The following is a 19,842-nucleotide window of genomic DNA, read 5'->3' on the forward strand; positions in this document are numbered from 1 at the left end:
TTCCGTTTCCTTATGCAGGTTCTTAGAAGTGTTATTGCTGAAGAAGTGGAGTAGCACCTACTCGTGTGTCTGGGGATTCTGTGTAAGACTGAACCGTGATTTCCAAGCTCGGTGCCTTGCAAGGAGGAAGGCTTGGTGGTGGTTCCCTCTGCCAAGTCTCCCAGCTCTGCTTTTCAGGAGAGGTGTTTTTCACTGCTGCCTGAAATATACTGCTCGTTTTCATGCTTCAGAGACCTGTTTGGTTGGGATTTTTGAGAGGGTTTCTGCAGTCGAGATCTTTAAATGAGTAGAGATACCTGGTCTGCTCTTCACACAGATGTGCTTTAAGGGCTGTTTGAGTAGCTACTGGAGATGAAGGTGCTAGCTGCAGGGCTTTGAGGCAGGAGCTCCGGGTAAGAGCATGGAAAAGGTGCACAAAAAAACCAGTCATGAGCAGGAGTTGTTTATGTGGATATTTATAAACAATGAATATGAAGGAGCTAATCCATAAAAACATAGAATTAATAACAAAAAGGTATTTATAAAAACATGGAATTAATTTTTTTTTGTAGTAGTAGTAGCTGCGGTGCTGTTTTAATTGTGTTGTTTCCTTGTGTAGAGAGAGGCTGAAGCCCAAGTTAGCACAACGTACTTGCTCGCCATTCAGCCTGAGGTTGTCTAGGTGCCTGTTTGATGGGAAAAGGGACTTTGGACCCAGTACCAGCTTGTGGAGTGTCTCTGCCCTTCATTCAAACGTGGCAACTCTGTGTCCCACCTCCCTTCTCTTTCTTCAGAGCTGTTTGGGGGGTGGTGCTTTTAACCAGGCTGGGAATGGGTGTTTGTTGGTCTGTTGGATTTCCTTTGGTTTTCTTACTGCTTCAGAAATAAAGTGGGAGTGAAGAGTTTACAGGGTTTGCATCTCAAAAGAGGTGATGTGGGGCAGGAGCTGGTGACCTTTGACAATAACTTCTTAAATGGGCATGTTAGTGAGAGCTTTGTCTTGAGGTATGGCTCTGATCAAGATCATTGAACCTAGAAGAACTGTGATGGGAGGATCATTTGGTCAGTTCTGTTGGCTCTATTATTAGTAGTAATAATTATATAAAACAAGTATGTGCTTTTACACAATATTTGACTGATGTTTAGTATCCTAATTTAAAGTAAAAAGGCATCTCCCTTGTTTACTTGAGTTATTAAACTCAGTCTAAGACTTCAAGAAAATTAATGGCAATAAAAGCACAAAGTAATTTTCCTGTAATTTTTTTCAAACACTTTCTGTAGAAAATACAAAATTGCTCATGTAATAAAAGGAACAATTTTCTTTGCTTGTCAATATGGTATCATAGCGTTAACTGAGCAAGCTCAAACTCAAGCATTTTTAATTACTTAAGAAATGGAATAAAAAGTTTGATTTGAGCCTAGATGTGTATTATATAAGGAAGAAACAAACATGAGAACGAGGCTTGAGCTTAATTGCTAATTTTGTTATCTGAACTGTCAGCCACACAGCAGCTTTGATAGATCTGTAACTTGTGCTTTTTACCATAAGAATACCTACTTTCCTCATTAGTGTCTAGGGGAGCAGTTAGACAGTAGAATTGAGCTGCTCTGCGGATCCGTGGCAGGTACAAGGGCAGTTCTGCTTCCCTCTCCACCATGTTATCTTTCCTCCCATTCTTGGTTTTCTGTTTTGTTAGGTCTCGGGCTCATCTTCAAAGCTGGTTAAACAAGTCAGAAATTCTTCCCTTTGCTGTGATGTTTTGCAGCTTGGGTCAGTTCAGCTGGAGGGGCACCGTGCTGCAGGGAAGGTAGTGGGGAATACATGGCCAGGATCAGGCGGGTGAGTAGATGAAACAAAAGCTGCTGCATCCGTTCAGCTGCAGTCAGGTGCCTGTACACTTCTGTTATCTTTGACTGTGCCTAATTATTGGAAAGATTTATTTAATTTACTTTTTTTTTTTTCCTTTGGGAAATTCCATGCTCTTCATTGTTTGGTACTAACAGGAATGTTTTAGTGCAACAGAAAATTGAGAAGGCTTTTGAATGTGGCTTCTCAAGAAAGCAGCAATCCATTCAAATCATAAGTCAGTTGCGAAAACATTTTTGTGGTGTTTGTTAATAAAATCTGTTAACTTTAGGATGGCTTTGTTTGCTTGTTTTTTAGGTTGTCTGACATTTGTGTCAAAAGAAGTCTTCCACTGAGAAAACTTTTGTAACCAAGAACCATGACAGCCGCAGAGAACGTGTGTTACACGTTAATCAACGTTCCGATGGATTCAGAACCACCTTCTGAAATCAGCTTAAAAAATGACTTAGGCAAGTAATGGACAATGGTTTGAAGGACAGTCCATCTTACCCAAATTATTCTTGCATTCTCTCATTGTGCCTTTCCTAAAATATTGTTGACGTTTTATAAACTCAAGTCAATTTTATATTTCTTTTGTTGATTTTTGAAATGTGTACATTCCTCTGTTTGCTGTGTTTTGAGAAACTTCACTATATTTATCTTATGTGTTCTGTTTTGGTGTGTTTTCTTTTTTCTTTCCCCGCAGTCTGTGCAAAAATTTGAAATCCATTTCTGTCTTTCTGTTTGAAGTAATACCTGTTTGGGCTCATTGCCTTAAGTAATGTGATGATAAGCAACAAGTTGTCTTATCGCTTGTTCAGTGCACTGCTGTACCTTCCTGGCAGGAATGACAGCATTAGTGTTTAGTATACATATGGCATCGGAGTGCATTGTAGTATCCTGGTGTAAAAGGCTGTTTAAGTATTGAAACAGCTGTGAAATTTGTTGAGCTCAGTTAATTGCAGCATGTTGATCCTAGAATTAAGTCTGAACTCTGTGCTTATTCTTTAAATATCTCTTGCTTCCTCTTTATCCTTCTAGTAGAAGTAAAGGTGTGAATTTTGTTCATCTGCTATACTGCACTCTTTCAGAGAAGATTTACATCTTCTGACACTGAAGATCAATATTTGTGTTAAACTGTGACATGTTAGCCTTCCTGATTTCATTCCCTCCTCCTCTAGAAAAAGGAGATGTCAAATTGAAGACAGAGGCCTTGAAGAAAGTAATCATTATGATTCTGAATGGTGAAAAACTACCTGGGCTTCTGATGACCATTATACGTTTTGTCCTGCCTCTCCAAGATCATACCATCAAAAAACTGCTGCTTGTCTTTTGGGAGATAGTGCCAAAGACCACTCCAGATGGCAGGCTTTTGCAAGAAATGATCCTTGTATGCGATGCATACAGAAAGGTAGCTCATTGTTTATTTCATTGCTTATGTTCCTATACTGGATCTTTATAGAAAGCATATAATTTAGTGTTATTTAAGAAATACAAAAATGGCTTATGCTTAGCATTTCCTTCCTGACTGTTATATTTTAGTGCTTGAGAGCTGTATAATTGTAGATAACCAGCAGATCTACTACCAAGGAATTTTTATGTGTTCTTTTACTATTATGATTTAGCAAAAACGTAGTGCTCTTTGTTTCCAAGTCAGTGAACCTCAAATATGAGGGGTAACATAATTACAAGCTTCATAGTGACTTGGGTCAAGCCATGGGCCATAAAAGGACACTATGTCTGGAATAACTTCATTGTGGTGTATTTGGGACGCTCCTTCACAAAGACGATAAGGTCCTTCAGCTTCTTTGGGGTTGGGTGGGAAGCAGGTGAACTAGTACTCACTAGAGGTTAGTACCCAGTGTGCAGAAGCTTTCATGGCCCCAGTAATCAGAGAAAACACACACAATGCAGAAAAAATAGTCAGGCTTTGTAAGTTTTACTACAGAGAAATACGTGGTTATAAATATTGCAGAAGAGCAGTGTTTTAAGAAGGTATTTCATGAGAAGACAGTGAGGTGTCGTTGTGGATGTTGGGAACTTGTACCATGGGAAAGCTGAGTGTGGGAGACAGCTGGCAAGTGCATTCACCGGAGCTTAACAGGTAGGCTGAAGAGGCTGGCGTTTCAGATATGTTTCTTGTTGATTTTAGGATCTTCAGCACCCAAATGAATTTATCCGAGGCTCTACTCTCCGTTTTCTTTGTAAGCTGAAAGAAGCAGAACTGTTGGAGCCTTTGATGCCAGCGATTCGTGCGTGCCTAGAACATCGTCACAGCTATGTGCGCAGAAACGCAGTTCTTGCAATTTACACCATCTATAGGTAAATGCCAGAAACTACTTAATGCAGAAGACCAAGGCTAGGTTTAGTGATCTGGGTAGTTTTTGAGATCTTGTAAACATTTATGGATCGCTAGTGTGGTGTTTGTTTTTTTTTTCTTTGTTTGTTTGCTTTTTCTCCTGTATCTAGTTGAATCCTTTGGAACAGCAAAAGGTACTGCTGTGGCTTTCTCAACTGTGACTGAGGTCCTTATATTGCAAGTTAATTTGTATGAGCAGATGCCTTTCTTAATGACCTAAATGTTATTAATAGTCATCATTGTCCACAACTGTAATTGCAGAAGAATCCTTGCAGGAATATGCATATGTAAATTTATTTGAAGTGAGACATTCTTCATGTACTGCAGTTATGTACTAAACATAATTGCAGCTGTTACCTGAACAACGTGACTGAATGTTACTGTTAAACAGAAATTATGGATGTGTTAATGTCTTAGCTGTCATGATGACAATTTCTTAAAGCTTCTTTACACAAAAGCTATGTATCACCGTTTTACACTTTTTTCAATTTTTGTAAATGCTTTTCTTTAGGATATGCACTTAAGCCTTAGGTTCTACGCCTTACCAGTCATTCTTTTAATTAAGACTTTTTTTTTAAAAGAAATTTTGAACATCTTATACCTGATGCTCCTGAGTTGATCCATGATTTCTTGGTGAATGAGAAGGATGCAAGCTGCAAAAGAAATGCATTTATGATGCTGATTCATGCAGATCAGGTAAGGAAAAGATACTCGGAAAATGTGCTAGGTGACTAGCCAGTAGTTTGTTGGTAGTATAATCTAGTTGTATTCATAAAAAAGGCATATATGGTAGTATTAAGCCATTTGTGGAATATTTGGTAACTGAAAAAGTTAAAGTAGGTCTTTAGCGCTGTATTCATTTTAAAGGAGAATTACTGTGTTTGGTGAAGGCATAGGTTGGTGCTGAAAACTGTAATTAATTTTGACAAATGAGCTTAACTAGATTGAGAAATGCTCCATTACCCGCTGTCTTATAGCTTTTGTAGTCACATGAGAAAGAATGGCAATTTTCTGTTCAGCATTTTGGATTATTTGCTCTACAGGTATTGCCTTTTGTGCCTGATTACCATTAGTTTTCACTCTCTTTTTGCCGTCTTTAGACAGAAGGGATTAATTTACTCTTCAGGTTTACAATGTTTTTGTAAATTTTTTAAATTTCAAGTTGAAGGTTGCATATATGTTGCTATGTATTTTGATTTATAAAATATGTTTTGGTTTAAGATATAGCTGAGTGAGCAAACTCAGAATACTTTAGAATAATTTCTCTTTTCTTTTTATAGGATCGAGCTTTGGATTATTTGAGTACCTGTATTGACCAAGTCCAGACATTTGGTGACATCCTGCAGTTGGTTATTGTCGAACTAATTTATAAGGTAAAAGGGAAATGGGGCACATTTAAAATAAATGTATGTTAGATTATATTAGACTGCTTTTTAAAAGGGATAGAATGTTCCTGGAAAAGGCATTATAGTCTGTATCACGAATATGTCACTGTTTAGTAGAGCCGGATAAGATTTGTCTCTTGAAAGAATAAACTGCTCAAGTGTCCACAGTATAGAGTGATGTGTCTCACCTGATTTGCTGTGATGTGGTCTGTGTGTTACCAGATTGTTCTTCATGGACATGAGCAGGGTGTCTGTTACAGAAGCTAATAGAGGCTGTGCCCTTCCTTTTGGTCTGAGATTTGAAGGCCTTGTAGCATGGCATAGAATTGTCAATAATAGCTTTTTAATAGCTTTTGTAATTAGGTTTTTGCAACTGTGAATGACACTTCTTATTCCCAGAAAAGGTTGTCACCTTTTGCTTAATTTTCTCCTTCTTGTAAGATAATGGAGCAGTTAAGCTATAGAATTGCCATCTTCTTTTGTGTGCCAGTTGTGTGTTGTTCTTATCTAGGTCTGTCATGCGAATCCATCAGAGAGAGCTCGGTTTATTCGCTGCATCTACAACTTACTGCAGTCATCCAGTCCTGCAGTGAAGTATGAAGCTGCAGGTACTCTAGTTACACTCTCCAGTGCGCCAACAGCAATCAAGGTATTAAAGTGATGTTTTCAGATGTTTCAGTAGCTTCTAGTGCACTGGAATGGATGCTGTATGGTGCACATTCATACTTTGAAAGAGCAAAGGCTTTAGTAATATGGGGTGTTTAACACTTGACATGTGAAAAACACTCTCTTAAAATAGCTCTTAAAATTGGTCAAAAAAAAAGACTGAGACTGTATTTTGCAGACCTGCAGCTAGTGGACTTCATGTCACTTGGGTAGGGGACAAGCTTGGATACTGTGCAAACTGTTGTACAATAGTTGGTATCAACCTGCAATCTTCTTGCTGTACTTAGCAAATCAGACTAAAGCTGAAGATTTGCAGAGATTGAATTGCTTTACTCATAAACATTGCTACTTTCAGAGCAGGGAGGAAACATAAAGCAGTGAAGATTTACATTGGTTACTGATTGACCTTGGGTTCCTGTATTTATGTTTGTATAGCTGATTATTTGAGATCACACAGGACTTTTGAGCTTGTATGGGTATTTCAAAAATAGAATATGCAAGTCTAGTTTTAGAGTAAAGGCATTGTAAATAGAAGTTTTAAAAGATCAGGAGTATTAATTCCAACGTTCTTGCCTTAGCGTAGTCATTTTTGTTGAGTAGGAATATTGTACATAGAAGCTGTCATTAAAACCATATCTAGATAGGCTTAATGCTGGCAACTAATTTAAATTTGTTTTCATGCCCTGTTGTGTCCTTAAGAGCTGACCCAAAGCACGCCGGGAAATTTATTTCTTTGACTTTCTTCGAATTTGAAATGAAGCTTGTGTATTGTAAGCTGATGCCATTATGAGCCTTCCTGTGAAATTTTTGTAACATGGTGGTGGAATCGATGTTTACAGTGGACCAGAGAGTTGTAAAGACTATTCTCAGGTTCATTTCTGTGCCAGATCTTATGGTAGTTGCTTTAATAGTAACGTGGAAGGTGTCTTATCCTAAATTACTCTCAGAAATTTGCCAGTTTCTCCTCTTTCTTACTTAAAAAAACATTTTTGATCCTTTTAATTTTAGGCAGCTGCCCAGTGCTACATAGATTTGATTATTAAAGAAAGTGATAATAATGTGAAACTGATTGTTTTGGATCGGTTGGTTGAATTAAAGGAGCATCCCTCCCATGAACGAGTGTTACAGGTATGTGAGCTGTCTCTTTTCCTGCAAGCTTATTGAAGGCTTTTCTTTCTTAAGCAAAACTTTTGGGTGTTGTGATATATGGAAAAATGTACTTCTAAAGTTTAAATCTTCTGTTGATATGTTTCTGGTAAAAGTATATTGGATGGGCTTATGTTTATGGCTTGCTGCTTTTATTGTCTGTGTAAGAATTAACAATGGCAAATGCTGTCTCGGTTGTAAGACTTAATGATGTAGCTTGCTTGGTAGACTTTTATGGCCATGTAGAATATATTAAATAAACATTGTGAATTTCCTAATGCCTAGGATATCTTGCTTGTCAGCATATTATACATTATTTATCTAGAAAGTCTTTGAAAATCATTGAGGACTGAAAATTAGAATTGTATGGAAAGGAAGTAATTTAAAGCAACAAAATAGTTATAATTTTGGTACTGTTTCAGGATCTAGTTATGGATATCCTCAGAGTATTGAGTACCCCAGATCTAGAAGTACGCAAAAAAACCCTTCAACTAGCTCTGGATCTTGTCTCTTCAAGAAATGTGGAGGAGGTAAAATATATATTACTTTTGTTTCATTACACTGTTTTTTATTCTTTGGAAAAATATGGGACTTTCTTCAACTTTGTTTCATCTTTTCTGCAGCTTGTGATTGTTCTGAAGAAGGAAGTGATTAAAACTAATAATGTGACAGAGCATGAAGATACAGACAAGTATAGACAGCTGCTTGTTCGTACATTGCATTCCTGTAGTGTTCGGTTTCCAGATATGGCTGCTAATGTTATTCCAGTGGTATGCAAATATTTAATTATATTGTCATTAAATATGTTCTAGCTCTACCTCAAACCTGGAGAATAACTGAAGCTGAGGTGTTTCTCATAGTGTCCTCACGTGAAGCAACACTATTTTTAATACCTAAGGAAATATAGGACTTTTGATGCTGTAGATATGTCTTCTGAGACTTTATTTTAAATACTTTTGAAGAACATGAGCTGAAGAGTACTTCTGCTTGAAAGTGCAGTAATTTGTATCATCAGAAAAACAATTTTGGGATTATGATAATTGGTAATTGATTGGAATGTATTTAAGGCTGTTTGACTTCAGGTTTGTTTAACGGGAGATATATATGCAGTTTTGGTTTTCTGAATGTAGAAGGAAAATACTAGTGTACTAACTTGACTGTGCTGCTGTTTGTGCTTGTGTTCACTTTTATGTGCTAGCTGATGGAGTTCCTTAGTGATAATAATGAAGCGGCAGCTGCTGATGTCTTGGAGTTTGTACGCGAAGCAATCCAGCGATTTGATAACCTTAGACCTCTTATTGTTGAGAAGATGCTTGAAGTCTTTCACGCTATTAAGTCTGTCAAGTAAGTCCAAAATATGCTATCAGACATATTGTGGCTCACTTGCATTGAATGTATATTGCCATTAAATACATACTAAAATTCTAGCAACTCACACAAAGAAGAGTAACTGAAGCTGAGATATTTTGGGAGTAAATGATTTCTAGGTGCAGCTTCCTTCTTGCCTACTTGTACAAAAGATATATTGGGTACTTGTTGCATTGAATTAAGAAAATAAATTTCATTTTTATGATGCAATTGATAATTGTATTTCCACTTTCTAGAAGATAGCATTGATGATGGCCAACTCTAAAGTGACATATTTGTTAAAACAGAGTTACTGAGAGATTATTGCAAATTTGCACTTGTAGGCAACTGGAAATACTGTACATTTGTTAGAAAACTCAGTCTAACTTTGACTGGGCTTTGCAATGTGCAGAGCTGCTTTAGTACCTTTCATGGCTCTAAAAACTTGGTTTTCTGATGGATCTGCAAAGGTTAAGTCATATGAGAACTTCTTTGTATCAAGACACCATTGTGCCATTCTTCCAATACACAGGAAACTCTGAATCCCATCTCTATTGTCATCTCATTAAGTGGAGAAAAAACCTCTGAAGCTTTGCTATTTTTTCCCTAATATTCATTCGTGTTCTTGTTTTTCATTTTCTCCTGTATGAAGGACAAGTTAATTTGTCTCGGTTAACAGGAGAAATTACAGCAGACTTTATTGACATACCGTAATTCCATTATGATCATAATGAAATTTAATTTTGTGAATATCAAGATTAACACAGATGAGAATAAATTTATAGCAGAGAATATATCTCATTTGATATACTTGTTGATTAGTTTACTAATGCTGAAAGGATGATTCTTCTTGATCAAACTTGCTTTCTGTCAGTCACATCCTTTTGAATTTGTTAAGACTTTACCACCTGAGCATAAATCACTTTCCTTGATGCTAGTTTGAGTGTATCATGAAAGCATGACCTAAGTTATTTTGTCTTAGGATTTATCGAGGAGCTTTATGGATCCTTGGAGAATATTGCAGCACAAAGGAAGATATACAAAGCGTAATGACAGAGGTTCGCAGATCACTTGGAGAGGTGTGTTTACTTTGTTAGGCTCACTCTTTGTAGATTTACTTCTATGTAATGTGTTTTCTAAGAAAATATATTTTTTAACAATTGGGTAGGATGCACCAGGGTTTTGAGCACTTGTGCCCAAGAAATCTAAAGTAAAAACTAGTTAGGATTTTGCATGTTATTCTTTTTTTTTTTAAGTAGCATACCTGAAGCTAGCATATACTGAGAATAAGTGATGTCTGTTAAAAGAGGAGATGAGAAGTTCCTTATTTCAGAAAATATCCACTAACAGAGGAAGAATGCTTTGAGTCTGGGTTGTTCTGAGAGGGATCTAACACAATCTCTGCAATGTCAGCATTGTGCATTGGTTGGAGGCTTCTGTATATATGTCAACATCTGCCTATCACCTCAAATTCTCTCAAAACTATCACACTGTTGCTGACCTTTTATTTATAAAAACCTTAACAATGCAGATATTTTTTATTAAAACCTTCTGCAGAATATTTTTTTTAATGTTAATTGTAACAATTGTTTCCTGTTCATTTCTAGATCCCAATAGTCGAATCTGAAATCAAGAAAGAAGCTGGTGAGCTGAAACCTGAAGAAGAAGTGTCTGTGGGTCCAGCCCAAAGATTGGTGACAGAGATGGGCACTTACGCAACACAAAGTGCTCTCAGTAGTTCCCGACCTGCCAAAAAGGAAGAAGACAGGTATGTAAGATTTCATACTAGGCCAGGAGTGACTTGATTCATTTTATTTTTAAGTGGTATTCTCTGTCATGCAGAGTTTAGTGGTTGAGGTAATTTCCTGTTTTAAGGTATTATCCCAAGTGGGTGGTATCGGTAGCTGATAAGAAGTTGCCTAATTGCTTAGGATTTGTAATCAAAGCTTACTGCGTATCAAAAAGGACATTATTAATTATGGTATCCTAAGTTCTAGTTGATTCTTTATACATAAAGTCCCCTCAGAATTCTAATTGGATTCAGAGATGTTACTTTTAGATGAAAACTTTCTTTTTCTTACTATCACCTTGCATCTTTACTACTTGCTATAGTTTATTTCATTGGTAGCTAAAACAATTGCTATATTTCCTTAATTACTGCAGATAGGCTACTTCACCTTGACTAGTCATTATCATCTCAGACTTACAGTGAAATTATTATACATTACACTTTTCCCTCCCTATTTTGTGTGGAAGTGGCTATGTGACTTGCGAATATCTATTTATCTGGAAAATTACTTATAGAAGAAAGAAAAACTTCTGAGACCTTTCAAGTTTGTTTTGCTTGTATAGTATGGATGTTAAGATATGAAGATAAGCAGGCTAAAGAGTGTAATCCAAAACTAGTTTTCTCATTATCATTTGTCTTTGCAGACCTCCGTTACGAGGGTTCCTGCTTGATGGCGATTTCTTTGTTGCAGCTTCCCTTGCTACAACTTTAACTAAGATTGCTTTACGATATGTGTCACTAGTTCAGGAGAAGAAGAAACAAAATGTAAGTTGTCTATTGTGTTTCACTGTAGTTGCAAAGGAGAGCTGGTTGTTGCCTCTTTTCCTTTAAACAGGTTAAGTCTGAAGTGAAGTGCCAGTTACGTGGTTGTATAATAATGATAATTTGGGTGATGAACAGGGTGATGAACTGCCTTCCAGCCACTGTGTCTAGGCAATCTCTAAATCATGCTGCTTGGTTTCTAGGTAACAAGTACTGAAAAAATAAGTAATGTGCACCTTTTAGTAAATAAGTCAGAAATAAACATTTCTGTAAAGCTGAGTAAAGTGCAGTAACCTCCTTCCATTCTATTTCCTTTGTCTTCCTCCTCAGTCCTTTATTGCTGAAGCTATGCTGCTGATGGCCACTATTCTCCATTTGGGAAAGTCCTCTCTTCCTAAGAAGCCAATTACAGATGATGATGTGGATCGTATTTCCTTGTGTTTGAAAGTTTTGTCAGAATGTTCTCCTCTCATGAATGATATTTTCAACAAGGAATGCAGGCAGTCCCTCTCACATATGCTGTCAGCCAAGCTAGAAGAGGAGAAACTTTCCCAGAAGGTGAGCTATTTTAAGTGTGTAGCCATAATCACGTGGAATTTTTTATGGATGTTCATATCCGGGCAGGTCCCAGAAATGTCACCCTTTGACTGTGTGTAAGTCTGCCATTATTTGGCTGTTTTTCTGTGCTAAGGAATGGAATTCATCATGGATTCTTGACTATTTCTCTCCCTTCAGAAAGAGTCTGAGAAGAGGAATGTGATGGTTCAGCCAGACGATCCCATTTCCTTCATGCAGCTTACTGCTAAAAATGAAATGAACTCAAAAGAAGACCAGTTTCAGCTTAGCCTTCTTGCAGCAATGGGAAACACCCAGAGGAAAGAGGCCGCTGATCCTCTTGCATCCAAACTTAATAAGGTAATGTGAAAGTTGGTGTTTTAGTTATATACGCTTTATGCTGCTTGTGTACAGCTTTGGGAATCGCAGGCTGGAACTGATGAACCAGGCTATGCTGGTTGATTGGAAAGACCCAGGTATTTCCTGGTTAGGGTCAGAAGAAAGAGAAAAGCTCTTGTTCTTAACGTCCTTACGTTGTTCATATGAGAGAGGAAGAATAAGGAGGAGACTTGGAGAGCACTGAGCTGTTGGGATATGGAGAAGAAGTTAAGATTATTTGCTGGTCTGAAGGGCCCAGTAAGGCAGTGTGAAAGGAAGATACAGTTAAATTTATTTGTGTGAGTAATACAGTCACCATGTGTTTAGCTATAAATTGATGAAATCTGTTTATGTTGGAAGACTTATGCATGAACTTTAAATTTCCTAAACATAACAACTTCTTTAAATACTATTTTCTAGTGAGAACTTGTGGTGATTGTTTGCAGTGTTTTTTTCCAATTTTGTTTGCTTTTTTCCTTTTTTTTCTTACTAGTAAGTTAGTTCTGTAACATTAAAAGCTCTTTGCACACCTGCTTGATTTGGAGGCTTGTGTTAAAAAGTAATGGATTTAATTGTACTTTATTCTCATTTTTTGTCATTGTTTGACATGTTTCCGTATTTTCAATTGGTTTATGAGAAGAAAAATACCTTAAACTCTTTGTTTCACAGGTTACTCAACTGACGGGTTTCTCAGACCCTGTCTACGCAGAAGCGTATGTCCACGTCAATCAGTATGACATTGTGCTGGATGTGCTTGTGGTCAACCAGACCAGTGACACTCTGCAGAACTGCACATTGGAACTGGCCACACTAGGTAAGGAGTACTGGTGGAAAGAAAGGAACCATTGAGCAGCAGTGAGGTGCTGAGTGTTGGCACCCAGTTGTAAGGAGTTTCTGAAATACTTCTAAAGTCCTTACAAATTTGTGCCAGCTAGTTGCCATTTTGGTAGGATGTATTTGAATGCCTTTAAAATACATTTTTCTTCCAAAAGGCTAAAGATTTATATCTACTGGCACTGACAATACTATGTGACAATATAAACCATAGTCAGATTTTTAATTTTCTCATGCTTTTTTTCACCAGAAAAGTAGCATTTCATTTCTGCTTTTCCCTTTTTCCTGAGATGTTGGACAGTTTCTTTTGATACACTAATTTTCCATTACGCTGTTACCATAGAGCAAGAGGACAAAACCCAAACTGGCACAGAGCACAGATCAGGCAACAGAAAGCCATCTGCCCTAGGTAGTTCCTGCACTCAGCCTGAAGTACTTAAATACTGCATTTACCCAGCTGAATCCATTCCCTGTAGGGGCTGGTACAGCTTCGTTAACTTCTTTTAGGGGAGGGTCTGGAGCAGATAATCCAAGAACAGTAACTGGTTTCCTATTAGCTTTCTTCTGTTTTGGCAGTCAGGAGTGGAAATATGTTTACAATGTATCAGGAGAACTCATGTTATATACTTTTAATTGAGGTAAATATTACTGAGGGGCATAACCTTCCTCCTAATGTTTTGTAAATAATTTGATCATACTAATGATGTAGGTAAGTAAAACTAATGTGTTGCATAATATATTTTTGTGTATTTTTCTGTTTACCAGCTCAATAAGGTGGAATTCTATATTTTGCAGTTGGTGTCTTCAGATACATTGCAAAAACTGACCTGATGCATCATTCCTGTGTGTAGAGCTGATGCTGTTCATGCTATGTTCTCAGATTGCACAGTTGATAGAACTAGGGAGGCTTTTACAAGTGCTTGTGAAAGGATTAGGAAAAATACAGCTCTTGCTGTTTCCTGGGAGCAATTATATTCAGGAGCAAGGTGATACTTTGACCTGTTTATAAATAGCTCAGTAATGTAATACTGGATGTTGAACTTTGTTGCTGAGACAATTGACAGTAGGATTAGCTATTATGATGCTGTCAATTAAAACATAAGGTAGAAATAACCATTTCCTGATCGTTAAAAATTTAATACTACACTCTATCCGAAGCCCATTTAAGTCAGTATTTACAGTTGTTTTCAGTGGGATTTGGGTGAATACACTAATATTTTAACTGAAATTTTTAATGTAATGTAAATTATTTTGTCTTGTAGGTAGCAAATGGTAAAAAAACAAATCAAACTAAAAAATCCAAATCAACTAATGCTTTTATGCTGGTATTTAGTGCAACTCTGTAGACATTACAGTTGAATGATAAGAAAATAAAAAATATCATTCCAAAAGCTAAACTCATTGTGTACTGGTAATGTGCCCTGATACCCATCTCCCAATTTCTTCACACAGGTGACTTGAAACTTGTGGAAAAACCATCTCCTCTGACACTTGCTCCACATGATTTTGCAAACATTAAAGCTAATGTCAAAGTTGCTTCAACAGAAAATGGAATAATTTTTGGTAATATTGGTAAGTAAACAATTCAGTGTGCTAAATCAACATTAACGTGTACCATTTCTTAACTGCTTAATGAGCTCAAAAATAATTAAAACACTTCATCCTGGAAGAGGAAATTAAATGGTCAATGACTGTTTTGTGATTATTTTTTAGAAAAATTATGTTGCTCTTTTACTTAAAATCATAGTAGAGCATGCTACCTTTAGAATGATTGTCAGCGTGATACTTGAACCCAAGTCTCTGAATTTGAAATGAACTAGGCAGCCTTGACTGAATGTCCAGTACACTTAAAGTTCTGTGGCGACTGGGTAAAGTGCTTGAAGAGGACAGAGGTCATCAGTGGGATTGAGCAATTGTTGACTGTTGTTAACTGGCAGGTGGTAACTGAACACTCTTTAGTGCAAATTCAGTTTCTTAAACATTGTGTGGTTTGTGTTTTGTATTGCAGTGTATGATGTCTCTGGAGCAGCCAGTGACAGAAACTGCGTGGTTCTCAGCGATATCCACATTGACATCATGGATTACATCCAGCCTGCTTCTTGTACAGATGCGGAGTTCAGACAGATGTGGGCAGAATTTGAGTGGGAAAACAAAGTTAGTTTTATTTTTTGTATGTTGTTTGAGGTTTTTGTTGTTGAGGTATAATTCTGTTTCTTTCTACATCAGGTCATTGCATTAATATCTCTTGTGATATAAACCTCGTTCAACATTCGCATTGGATGTTGGCCTCAAGTAACTCATTCTCTTATTGTTATCTTACCTGTTTCACAAGCTTCATGATGCAATAACTAGGTTTTTCTTACAAAAGAGGTATGTGCATTGAGCCATACCTCCTGTAGGAAGGTGCCCAAGTTGCTGTGTGATTGCTGTGTATTTTGGCTCAAAGGTGAGATAGCAACAAGTACTCTCAATATTAGAGGGTGCCCAAACTGTTAGTTACAGACTAATAGGGTTAATGGGAGACAACCTCATGCAACAGAACAATGTAATTTAGGAATAGAGTAGAAACATTAAAACAGAATGGGAGATATTTTACACAAACTTTAGCCTTGTTTGCTACCTGTATTTACATGTTTTCACTTGAGAGTGTATTTAAGTTCCCTCAGAGAGAACTTTGAACAATAAATTTTAATCCATAATATCTGAAGCTTTAGCAATTTGTAAACTACTCCTAAAAGATGTATTAAAAAGTAATTTAAACAAGACCCACAACACTCAATATGAGGAAGCCAACGCAGCCCAGAGAGCTTTGTTTCTAGGAGGGAAATATGAAAGTAATTTGTTTAATTGGTTAAAAACAAGCTTTTGGACTAGATGCCATTTTTTCTTGTGCTGGCAGTGTGTAAACTACATCCAGACAAGGAATATACTATTTGCTGTGGAAAGTCTGTGTGTTCAGCAGAGTATCATATTCACCTAATACATTTTGGAAATCATGGTCCTAGCGTGGAATTCCCATTTAACAAGTGGATGGCAGGAAGTGAAGACTTTGTATTATGCCACCGCATAATGTGGTTTGAAGCTAGCTTCCTGAATGTGGTGTTCCTCAAGGACCAATGTAGTGGTAATGTTCTGTATAGAGTCCTGAAGAAGAGATGGTTTCAGAAATGCATGAGATGCTAATTAAAGTAATTTTCTTTTTCTTCCCTTCTTGAAGGTTACAGTGAATACCAATATCGTTGATCTGAACGAATACTTACAGCACATACTGAAGTCAACCAATATGAAATGCCTGACTCCAGAGAAGGTGAGCTGTTTCCTTGAAGACTTTTAGACACCCTTTTTAGTTTGTGTGCTTTGTTTAACATTTGTTATAGATACTATTAGAGGTGCTTGTTTACAATATGAAATAGTACATGTACTTTAGATTTTTTTAAATGAGTGCTCTGAAATGAGTAAAAGCGAGTTAATGTTATCAAAATTCTTTGTCTCTTAATCACTTTAGCTATTTCTTGCCCAGTGAGAAAATCAGAATGTCTGTTTCAATTTGTAGCAGCTAAGCTGTAGTATAGATTTGATGGAACCATCTGGTTTTATAGAGGGGATTTTTTTTTTGGTAGCTCCAAGTTCCTTCCTTCTCTGTCAAAATTTACCTTTCTTTTGCCAATTTAGCCTTCTTTTTGTAAAGCAAATATACAGTAGCTACTTGCTTTTAAGATATATTTATAATAGTTATTAGCTAATATATGTATAGTAGCCAAGGTAGATATAGTAGCTATTACTACTATGTAGCTTCTTTACCATTGTGTTGTTCATTAAATCAGATCATAAAATGCCATCCTACCTTGTTTTGATGAATATTGTAGATAGCATATCTTTCAGTATTAGTTTTAGAAAAAGGCCACCACTGTTCCCCATTGCAGGATACTCACATTTAAAAAATGTTGTATGCAAAGAAAAGTTTAAATGTTAACTGCTGGTATCTGCCTAGCTGTACGTAGGATGAATTAAAATGTATTTAAAGGATTTTGGCCTTTCTAAAGAGTTCAAATGTCCTTTCTGTAGGCACTTTCTGGTTATTGTGGCTTTATGGCAGCCAATCTCTATGCACGTTCCATATTTGGAGAAGATGCTCTTGCAAATGTCAGCATTGAAAAGCCAATTCATCTTGGACCAGAGGCACCTGTCACTGGTCACATACGAATCCGTGCAAAGAGTCAGGTAAGGTGGCTTCTATTTGGGCACTGTTTCTCCTTGTCATATTTAAGAAAATGTACTGAGCACTCTAAAAAAACTTAAGTTTCATTATTTCAGTAATATATGTAGATCTAGCCTTAGTGTTAAGAAGGTGTGCACTATAATGTATGCATATACATAAATGAACAGTTAGAAATACTTTAATTTCCATGCCACTAACTTCATAGATTTCTGTATATGGAACTTCCATTTTAATATAGATAAAGTTATTTTCAAGTGTCACAGATGTCTTCTTTCTTTTCCTTACAGGGAATGGCCCTGAGTCTTGGAGATAAGATCAATCTGTCTCAGAAGAAAACAAGTTTATAAATTTTACCTTATGTCTTTTCAAGTCTTTTACAATTTAACCTTAGGTATGTGGCTTTTGGGATACAGAACATGTTATATTCTCAGTGTTCTGTAATAGTAGAAGCCAAGCTTTTGAGCTGAAAGCATTCCAGCAGATAATTTATAGGTTCTCCATGACTGATATTGAGCAAAATTTTAAATCTCCAGGTTTTTTTATTTGTCCTGGAAGTCATGTTTTCTTTGTCTCTAATACATACTGATGCTCACAGTACAATAAACAAATTATGCCAGTACTGTTTTGTCTGTAAATTATAAACTCTGTATTATTTGATTCGTATTGAATATCTGGAAGAGGTATTTTGGTACTCAAAGAAAGTGGGAATGTGTAATAGCTTAAGTGTTTACAATAATGACTAGACCTGAACTGTGCGAATGTGTGGTCATGACTCTTAAAATACTCTGGTATACCTCAAAGAATATATATATTTGACAACTAAATCAAAGGCTGTATGTTCTAGGTAACCTTGTAATATCAAAAAAGAGATTGTAAAAATTCAGCTCTTTCCAGAAAATAGTAGAACCTTAAACTTTGTTTCTGAAATTCTTTCCTAACAGCATTATGACAAGTAACATAACATTGCTGATGGTGTTCTTATTTTTTAGCGAATACAGAAAAGACAGCCAAGTGCAATATTAAAGCTGTAGCAGTGTAAGCGATATTTTCAGTGAGTGCAGCCATTAGCCACACGTGTAAGCCCTGGAAGGAAGGATTCAGACTGATTATGATCTTGCAGTGAATTGAACCAAGTTGAGGAATTGTGGAAGAATAAGAATTGTGAGTGAAAGTCAGGTCAGGATGCGGAAGTGAGTTAACACGATTTGGCTACTAAATGTTATGCAAATTAGCAGTAGATTAAAACATACAACCATTAGATTGAAAATACTTTTAGCTGAATCTGTTAAGCATTAATTCTGAATTTGTTAAATTGTTGCAAGCGATTAATTCTACAGAAAAGTCCCCAGAGCCAACAGTACTCTTCCAGTTGACAGAAAGTCCTGCTGCTGAAGTTGAACAGCTGTGTCCTGCTCTAGTAGGACAGAAGAGAACTGAGTTAGTATCCTGAGTAGCTGATTCACAAAACATTATTTTCCACTCTGAATAAGCACAGAAAGGGACACACGTAAATTCTGAAATGAAAGAGTCTAGACTGCTGTATTTTATCTGGCTAAAGGATAGCAGTGCAAAAACTGAGCTAATGAGTGACATTCCTATAAATATTTAATTACCTGTTCCTCCCAATGCTACTTTTTCCCAGCTAGCATTTGTCTGTTTGTATAAGCATTAGGTTCACTTTTCATTCCAATCCTGTTCTTAAGCTTGGGTGCCAGAAGAAACTAGTTTGCCCATACTAAAAAATAGGGTAGATCTGTCAACAGCTAAAGCTTTGCCCTGATGCAGCTGTACAATTCTGAATTTTTAGTACATAAAAGTAATAAAATCAATAGAAGTCTGCTGGCAGTAGTTATTTTTTAAAGTCATTAGCCATCAAAGCTATGCTTTATCTAACGGTATTGAAGTCTGTGTTACTGTACTCCATATGCACACCTCTATTACAGACAAGCCTGCACATGTGCTAAGTCTGTGCCTTTTGTTAAATATTTAGGATTCAAAATATGTGACTTCCAAAGCTATGCTGTGTTTATTTTACTATTTTCTGATAGGTACACACCTCATGCTTATTACAAACAACAAGAAAAAGGAAAGAGTCTTGGATAAGCAAGGCTGTTGCCATGAGTTGGTCTGAGCACAGAAAAAACCTTGAAAGTAGCTTCTGAAGGCTTCGATTACCTTGTGCACTTCTGTGAGCTTTGAATATGGTCATGAAACATCCTAGAACATGCAGATACCCGTATTTAATGTGACTTAGTCAGCTGGTAGGGGCACATAATTTAACTCTGTTTAGGCTGTCTTTTGCTATCACAGCTTTATACAGGACATGAAAACACCTGTTCAGCAGAGGCTGCTATGACTTCAGGATTCATTTTCCACTTGTCATGCTTTTCAATAGCTCTCCTGCAGAATTGGTCGTATATAGAAGTTTTCCTTGGTGGTGTCTATTTTTTCAGTATCCTGAACACTAAAAAAAGTTAGATGCATGTTTCATTATCTGTACTGCAGAGATTAAATTCTGTCCTTTTATATATATCTTACTGTGTTTTGGCTAACCTTTTGCTCAGTAGCTCGGGTAAT

At 36.7% G+C, this 19,842-nt stretch overlaps 1 protein-coding gene across 1 annotated transcript; it reads left to right on the top strand.

Annotated features, from left to right (window-relative positions):
* Positions 1 to 2,142: 2,142 nt before the first annotated feature.
* Positions 2,143 to 17,882, top strand: COPB1 (coatomer protein complex, subunit beta 1). The gene is made up of 21 exons (XM_010085197.1): positions 2,143 to 2,295; positions 3,007 to 3,236; positions 3,978 to 4,147; positions 4,766 to 4,880; positions 5,465 to 5,557; positions 6,081 to 6,218; positions 7,244 to 7,363; positions 7,804 to 7,911; positions 8,005 to 8,151; positions 8,580 to 8,725; positions 9,711 to 9,807; positions 10,336 to 10,496; positions 11,162 to 11,282; positions 11,610 to 11,837; positions 12,015 to 12,194; positions 12,882 to 13,026; positions 14,499 to 14,618; positions 15,055 to 15,200; positions 16,264 to 16,353; positions 17,112 to 17,267; positions 17,553 to 17,882. The coding sequence occupies exons 1-21, from the start codon at positions 2,205 to 2,207 to the stop codon at positions 17,610 to 17,612; spliced, it is 2,862 nt and encodes a 953-aa protein (XP_010083499.1). The 5' UTR covers positions 2,143 to 2,204; the 3' UTR covers positions 17,613 to 17,882.
* The last annotated feature ends 1,960 nt before the right edge of the window (positions 17,883 to 19,842 follow it).

Source organism: Pterocles gutturalis, unplaced genomic scaffold (genome assembly GCF_000699245.1).
Source record: "Pterocles gutturalis isolate BGI_N339 unplaced genomic scaffold, ASM69924v1 scaffold40595, whole genome shotgun sequence".
Classification (NCBI taxonomy): domain Eukaryota; kingdom Metazoa; phylum Chordata; class Aves; order Pterocliformes; family Pteroclidae; genus Pterocles; species Pterocles gutturalis.